At 42.7% G+C, this 7995-nt stretch overlaps 2 protein-coding genes across 3 annotated transcripts in view; one reads left to right on the top strand and one right to left on the bottom strand.

Moving 5' to 3' along the window:
• Positions 1-1361: 1361 nt before the first annotated feature.
• On the top strand, positions 1362-5866 carry hmga1a (high mobility group AT-hook 1a). 2 transcript variants are annotated; one of them, XM_079238741.1, is made up of 5 exons: positions 1362-1462; positions 2318-2421; positions 3330-3410; positions 4486-4542; positions 5387-5866. In XM_079238741.1, exons 2-5 carry the CDS (start codon positions 2338-2340, stop codon positions 5444-5446), a joined length of 282 nt encoding a protein of 93 aa, XP_079094867.1. In that variant the 5' UTR covers positions 1362-1462; positions 2318-2337; the 3' UTR covers positions 5447-5866. The 2 variants fall into 2 exon arrangements, with proteins under 2 accessions (XP_079094867.1, XP_079094866.1); XM_079238740.1 differs by lacking the exon at positions 1362-1462 and having other exon boundaries at positions 2298-2436.
• A 173-nt stretch (positions 5867-6039) lies between these two features.
• Positions 6040-7995, bottom strand: part of smim29 (small integral membrane protein 29) — a 9305-nt gene continuing 7349 nt past the window's right edge. The window contains exon 5 of the mRNA XM_079238739.1: positions 6040-7995. This exon is cut by the window's right edge and continues 815 nt beyond it. The gene's annotated coding sequence lies outside the window, so the exon portion shown is untranslated.

The raw sequence follows: 7995 nt of genomic DNA, 5'->3' as shown, positions 1-7995 counted from the left end.
CAGCTCAGGTTAGATGTTACATGAATGTTATATGAACATCCCACAACATGCATTTTGCTTTTATCTGCACACGTTTTACGTCTTGTTCTATGTTTTGACATAGTGCCATTTTCTTGCAACGTGGGGGAGTCCTGTCAATATAAACTGGAATCTTTTGGTGACAAGGATCTATTTCATGGTGTCTGTTTCATGTTGTCTGAAATTTGTGATAAATTATTGAAAGATTAAGTTTCATATAAATATAGCTTCTTATTTAGTTTAAATTCCGCACCTCATTCTGCTGTACTTTGTTCAGGCTGTGCATAAATGATACCATGCACACCATAAACAGCACACAGCCAACAAATGTGTTAAAACATTTATTTTAACCTGTAATAAATGTACTTGAGTGAAAACTGCAAAGAAATGACTGAAAAGAACATACGTTTACAAAGAATATGCTTTGTAAAGCAAAAAAGTTCTCTTATCGCATGTTACATTATCTTGTTTGTCTTATATTGTCTTGCTTGAGTTAAATAATAATAATAGTAATAATTAATAAAAAAAAATATATATATTAACCTAAGTGTAAGGCCTTTTTAGTAACCTAAATTTTATTTATTGCCATCATTACCCATAAAGCCAAATGTAGAACACAAGATGTGATCGAAAAGTATATTTCAAATTCAATTTTAATTGAATATTATTGGTGTTGCTTTTTCACGGAACACGAGTCCTCTGAGCTTAAAGGCTGCTTATGTTTATGTTGGGGGAGGTCACAGTTCAGTCACCATTTCAGTGGAGACAGGAATGTCGTCCCGATGATCTGTACACGATGTATTACATCTTCATTAGTACTTATACTTCTTAGGTTTTATTTATTTTCAGTATTCAGTCAGTTATTTTACCAACTGTTTTGAGTTTTTTGATCAAACCTGGAAAATCTGAGGAATATCAAGGTGTGTGTGTGTGTGTGTGTGTGTGAGAGAGAGAGAAACGGGGGGTGGGGGATTGGGCTTCTCTAGTACTGTTGGTGGCCCATTTATCATATCCCCGCCCTCCAGTGTTCTTGCTCCCATGAGGGCGGCTCTTTAAATTGGCCAAAACTCCTTCTGGCCGGCGCCTTTTTTCCTTTATCTGCACAAGACAAGACGCACGTGCTATATATACATAGATCGCCGCTGGAATAAACTTCTCATCCTACTGGTAAAAAAAAAAATTACATATTTTAAAAAATATTTAAATAAGACACAAAAAAAAAGACGGGAAAATGGGTATGTTCCTTTTCCGCTCCGAAGCTGCTTTTAAAGCTGCACGAGCAGCGGCTTTTTAAATGGGCGGGCGGTGTGTTGTCTGACGAATAAAAGCTGTAGCCTGTAGATCCTGTGCAAGCCTTTTTTTTTTAACCGGGTTCAACCAGTCAGCCTCAAAGGAAACAATTCCGCTCAAATTTACTACGGAGGCGATAAGCAAGCGACAGAAGGTGAGTGCGAAGGGGAAAAAATATTTTAAAAATAAATATACATTTTTAAAAGTTAGGGAAGGCGAAGCGGGTGAAACGTAACATGCTCCGAAAGCTGTAACGATAGAAATGGCTTTTTAAGCCCGAGCCGGAGCTCCGGGGAGAGGAAAGGCTGCATGCTGCAGACGTGAAGCAGCCTTTTGTTGCTGTGGCCTGGGCTTTTCCCGCCGCACAGACTCCCCGCTCGCCTGCATTTTCTATGCCGAGCCCCCTATTCAGCAGCGGCTGTTAGCCTGCAAATGCAAACGAGCACACAGCAGCCATTGTGTGTGTGTGTGTGTGTGTGTGTGTGTGTGTGTGTGTGTGTGTGTGTGTGTGTGTCTGCGTGATTGTGTGTGTGCGCGTGAGTCTCCGCGGCTGCGGCGTGCAGACAAGCTGTGTGATAGTTTCATGAGCAGGCCCGAGCTGTGGTCACAGCAAGCGGAGCCAGCGGGCCTCTGAACGTGGTCGGTGCGGGGAGGCAGCAGCAGGTTCAGGGGCTGTTTGTGCAGGTTTGTGCGGCCTCCGACCGGCTACCGAGCCGCTGCGGTATCAGGCGGTCGGGTTCGGTGTCAATCCCCAGTTTGTGTTGCACGGCTGGCTGTGTAGTGGAGCGCAGGCGGGCTAGAAATAGACCTGGAAATAAGCGCGGATTAATTGAGTCAAACGCGCAACCGGTGCGTGGTTAGGTCGGTCATTTTTGGTTTGCTGCGGTCAATGAGTTTATTTATGCTGGCGGGTGTGTGTGTGCGCGCGTGCATGGACTCTTCGCTTCATCTTGCAGCAAGACCAATCGCTGGATCATTTTTTAATGCGTGTTTTTTATTTTCTCCCCAGGATCGACAAGCTAAGGAAACATGAGCGACAAGGGGACAGTCTCACCAAAAGAGAAGGAGGCGGCAGAGAAAAGAGGGCGTGGAAGACCCCGCAAGCAGCCCCAGGTAAAAAGCTCTGACGTAAGTAGTGTCCCTTTACTCCTACATTTGCTGAGAAAATGAGCTTGTTAGGGTTTGTGTCATGGCAACATGTTTGTAGCACCTAAAACACAATAAAACTGAGCCTGTGTAATAAGACATGTTGCGAACGGATGATGCGTAACAAACCCCCTCGGCTCCCAGCTGTTGAAGCTGATGCTCAGGTAGATATTTCTGCAGGTGAGATGCTGGTATAGATCAGTGTCCCGAAGCCCTCCATGAAATGTAGAATCCAGATATGGCTGCAGCGTGCCCTTGTGACCATTTGCCCGTTCCTTATCAGCGTATTGCTCTACAACAAATGTCCTGCATGTCTCACCAGTTTGTAAGCAGCTTGTAACCCAACACCTTTAAACCGGTTTTAACCCCCCCAACCATCCCACACACACACACACACACACCAACCCACCCCCTTGACCCACCTCGGCTCCTCGTGTAATGGATGACATAGCTGAGTAGAAGCACAGAGTGGCTCGTATACATGTCACTCAGCCTGCTGTGTTTTTACTATTGAATTGCTCGGTTGCTAGGAGCTGCGGTTGTAAACATGCTAGGGCTGCAATAGCAGACGAGTCAGCCATGACACAGCTTTTAACCACAAATTACGTGTGAATGCGATAACTCTGCTCATGCAGAACTCTAAAACCGACTGCCAGTCCCCTAAACATTAGCTAGCATCTAGTAACGTCTTTGTTATGATTTTATTTTGAACATCTTAAGGTAGCTGCTCAACACATTTTGTTTTCTGGTTTGATTATCGGTCTGTCAGATTATGAAGAGTGCAGTTGTGCCAATGATGATCTCTGAAAAAAAGGAAATATAATGTTTAATTTTCAGATGTTTGCTTGCAAAATAACTTGAATGTTGATTGGCAGGAAGCCAGCGGGTCCCCGACTCCAAAGAGGCCCAGAGGACGGCCGAAGGGCAGCAAAAACAAGACAACTGGCAAGGGCAAAGTAAGTGGTTGTAAATTGTTGGGGGGTTTTTTCTGCTGCAGCAGCAAGTGTGCATCCTGAGCTGGAACGGCAGCAGTGCCAAGAAAGACAGTCGCAGCCCCCATCATGAGACGGCTCATGGCAGTTGTTGTCCCGTCTTCTATTCTTCCTGTTTTGAAAGCCAGATTCCTACTGGTCGAGCAGCACTGCAGCAGCATCTAACCTCATCCTCTTAAAGGATGTTGAGCTGTTGCTTGTGATATTTATTGGCTGAAGTTTAGCAGCTTCCACCTCCTGGTGTCAGAAATAGCCTGGCTATGACTTCCCATTGTTAAATAAAACCAAGAGGAAAAAAAAATCTTGGTTAACTGCCTTCCTTGATGCTGTTTTTTTTTCTTCTTTTTTTCTAAATGGGTTGGGTGTGTGTGCGTGTATAGGGTGATGCTCAGCCTGTACTTCCTGTCCTCCAGCTTCCTGCAGCTTGTCATGCACAGTGTGGTGCAGGTGCAGAGGCCGCAAGACTGTTTCCAAGCTGACACTAAGCACCCCTCCGCCCCCAACCAGCACACAGCCCTAGTTCTTCTCTGCCTGCCGTCTCCATAGCAACAACTGATTTTTCTCCCTCGTCCCAACCCTCCAGCTCCCCCGTGTGCTCTGACATTGCTGCTATGTATGGGAAAGGGAAAGATGGAGGGAGTTTAGGATGCGCATGCATGCACTGATAAAGGTTTGGAGACGAGAGGCGAGCTGCAGAGGGTTTGTGTCTCCGCTCAGTTTCACCAGCTGTCTCTGAGCCTCAGACCAGGTGGCCAGCGAACTGGAGTGCCCTGTGTGCAGTTCCTGTCGGCTTTCCAGATAATAGCCAATGAACCCAATGCCCCCTTTCCGTTCCCCTTATTGCGTAGGTACGAGCGCCATCTACAGGCTTTCAGAGGCAGAACGTTATGGAAACAGATTCTGATACTAGAAGTGTTATTTTTTCTCTCTAAAAGCCTCGGCTGCAGCTCGGCAAGCCTCCGAGCACAAAGATCGCATCAAAAATGTCAGGACCTTCTTACAGTCCTGTTGACCTTGTGTTTCTTTTCCCCTTTCACAGAAGGCAGCAGGAGCCCCATCTGCAGGAGGAAAGCGCAGAGGAAGGCCTAAGAAGGAGGTAAGTCGCTGGACAAACTGTGCAGCATCAGCACTCGCATTTGCTAAACCATTCCTTTTCAAATTGAATTATGATTGGTATGACTGTCTGCAGGGTGGACTTGCATTTTCCTAATTCCCTTTGCAGCCTTTTCCCTCCTTTTTATTTATTTTTTTCCCCATATATTTTCTCTGATAAGAGCGCTTTCATCCAGGTTTTTATTGCATTTGATATAATGGATATTTCTTACTGGAAATTGGTTATTTTATCTTTAAAAAGGGACATCCTTTCCCTTTGTTCTTTTTTTTTTTTCTTCTCTTTTAGTTTTTGCAAAATGTTGCCAGCCTTCATGCTGTCAGTCAAGGGCAGTGTTTACTTAAGGAAAGCTGTGGTTTTGTAGTAACATTTGGTCATGTACAGCAGTGGTTAGGGCGTTCTCTAAAAGATGTCTGGATTGCATTAGTCACAGAAAGGAAAGACCCAAAGTTGCCCTCCTAAATAGCTAGCCCACTCACTTTTTATGAATGAAGATCTTGGGCAGTAGTGAGTGGAAAATGCAGCATGTGACTCACCAGTGATGAATCACTTTTCACTACAGATGGCTCACCCTTCCCCTGGGTCCTCCTCCCGTCACTTTAGCTCTGGCAAATGGATTTTATTCATATGAAGAAGAAAGTTACATGTTGGTACTTGGGGTTATTAGAAGCAAAAAAAAAAAAAAAAAAAAAAGTCATGTTGGGGCATGAATCACAGGATGCTGTTGTTCCTGAACAGTGATGGTGCTTCAGAGGCATTTTCCTCGTGGGTGCAGCTGAAACCTGACTTTTCTGCTTTGTTTTTTTTTTTTTCTTTCTGCCATTTATAGGAGAAAGAAGAAAAGGCATCCCAAGAATCATCTGAGGAAGAGGAGGAAGAGGACCAGTAATCCAACGCATGCTACCTCACTCAACATACTGACTTACTGTTAACCAGAACTGGGCTGTAAATCCAACGCCAGTGCCACCACATGACCACTGCTCACGACAAGCCCCCCTTAACCAAAGGCGGGTAAACACAGTACATAAATCATGCAGCAGCACTGGATAGAAAGATGGACTTGCTCAAGCATAGCTCTGAAAACTTACATGAAAGGTAACAGCCCTTTTCTCTACATGTCATCTTATCATAAGTCTTACTTATGATTATACTGGACAAAGTGTGCTCTGAGGAGCCTGGATTTTTGGTTTGTTTTTTTTTTCCTTTTTTAAAAAAATATTTTTTCCTCCCCTAAAGACGGTTTCTAGGACATTTTCTCTGCTTAACATTATTTGTTGTACCTGCATCTGAGATGGTAGGGCATGTAGACTTTCACTTTCTTTTGTACTGGACAAAGGTGAATTTGACCTATTTTGGCTTTTTTTTTTTTCTTTTTTTTTTCTTCTTCCTTTTTAGTGTGTTTGTGTGAAGTGGTTAACCTCTCCTTTGAATCGTACCATAGATGAACTTGAGCTTCAGCATTTAGGATGGGAATATGTGACTGATGGTTAGTGTTTTTCCATGTCTAACTGATTTTTACCCTGATTAGTGCATCTTTACCTCTTTCCTGTAGGACAGTTTAGATTTAGTGATACTTTTCAAACTTTGTCCTCTGCGTGTAGTGGGGGGTGTAGTAGTGTACCTTAACAGACTTAACTATTTTTTTTTTTCTCATACCATTTTTTTTAAAAAATAAATGTGCGTGCTGCTTTTCATATTGAAACTCAATTTTCTTTTTATTTTTTGAAGGATAGCATTATAGCGTCGGTGGAGTTCTAGGCTCAAAGTTATCAGTGTCGTTTCTTCAGGGAGCTTTTACAAATGCTGTTACAGTGTGTTCACGTGATCCTCCAGTTTTTTGTTTTTTGTTTTTTTTTCCCCCTATGCGCTCACTCGATAAGCCGTAAAACTAACTGCGATTGGTTAAGGTTTGTAGTGGTGGATAGTTGTGGCACTGCTATCCAACAAGGCTGTACGGTCTTCATTCCATCTTCGCTCTCACTGCTTCGTCATTCTGTCCTTCTTTAGCACCATAATAGTTTTTTAGTCTTCTGAAGATGTGTGTTGTACGCTGTCTGCTACAAAGAAATAAAATAATGTTTGTACTTTCTAAGTGTCAGGGAACCTGCGGTCACAGTCCAATTAACTGGGTTTTTTCCACACACCTAAGCTGCTACAACCTCAGTTCCAAAACCCGGAAAACTGCAAACGGGCGACGCAACGCCTGAAAACTCATACCTCACTCAACAGCTTTCTTTACCATATGATTGCATTTAACTGGGTTGTTTTTTTTTTTTTTGTTTAATGAATTGATGTCATTACAAAGTTGTCTTTTTTTTTCTCGTAATTTAAATTGACTGTAACCAAGGTATCTAAGATTTGGAGCGTGTGATTGTGCGTTCACCTCCTGGCTCGTTCATAATCAGAGCTTGCATACAGGTTGTTTTTAAAATGTGTGAAGCAAGTCAGGGAGACCTGTCAGCTTGACAACTGTTCGCTGACTGTGGTAGATTAGCAGGTGTGTTTTGGTTTTTTTTTCCTGGTGCACTGAAATGTTGGTTCAGATTTTTCATGGACAAAGTGTGTGTTTGTGTAGACTGGGCGCTCTTTTCACTGTTCTGTTGGCCACTTGTATGTCTGGCACTACCACACATACACACATCCATCCCATAATCATGCAGCGGTCGTACAGTCGTCTCGCATCTCTTTCATTCTCTTCCAACTACTCAACAACATAGTCATTTCCATAGCAACATCATGCATCCGTTGATTTTATATACTGTAAACTCAATAGGATGGGATCATTCTTTTTAATGTACACATATATAAATGTACAATGTCTATATTTCTATGGTGCCCTACAATTTGTATCGGAAATGGTCAATAAAGAGAATTTTCTTTGTCATTTTTCTGTCATGTTCCCATTAGTGTAATTGGCAAAGACAGAAGTCAATGGACATCTTTTATTTTTAAATGGCATTAACAAGTCTCCAAGAACAGTAGTGCACCTTAAAATAAACAGTGCGGCCAATATGACAGAAATCTGTAGTTCTTTCACTTGTTTGCTCTCAATGCAAACTTTTTATATATTTTACAGCCATTTTATAGCTTTTCAACAGATTAAGAGAAAAAAATATAGAAACCCGACACCATGTCCACAGCAATAAAGCATAAACTCAAGCACTTCTAGATGTCATGCCTGATAACATCACATGTCTGAGCAGTAACTGCTTCACAACACATTGTTGAAACTCTTTCTCCTCACGTTAAGTTTACATTCAGCAAATGCAAGGCAGATTAAAAAAAAAAAAGTTTCCTGAGTGCTCAATACAGTCAGATCTATGGCATTTATCTTTACAGCGGTTTCAGCCAGAGGTAAATGGGCTGGTGCCATGTCTTGTAGACAGGACATATTTTGTGCACTAGTCACAACTCATTTAAGAGGTGGGAGGAAGCTGG

The sequence above is a fragment of the Telmatherina bonti genome (genome assembly GCF_933228915.1).
Source record: "Telmatherina bonti genome assembly, chromosome: 4".
NCBI classification, from domain to species: domain Eukaryota; kingdom Metazoa; phylum Chordata; class Actinopteri; order Atheriniformes; family Telmatherinidae; genus Telmatherina; species Telmatherina bonti.
This window is presented reverse-complemented; position numbering and strand designations above follow the sequence as displayed.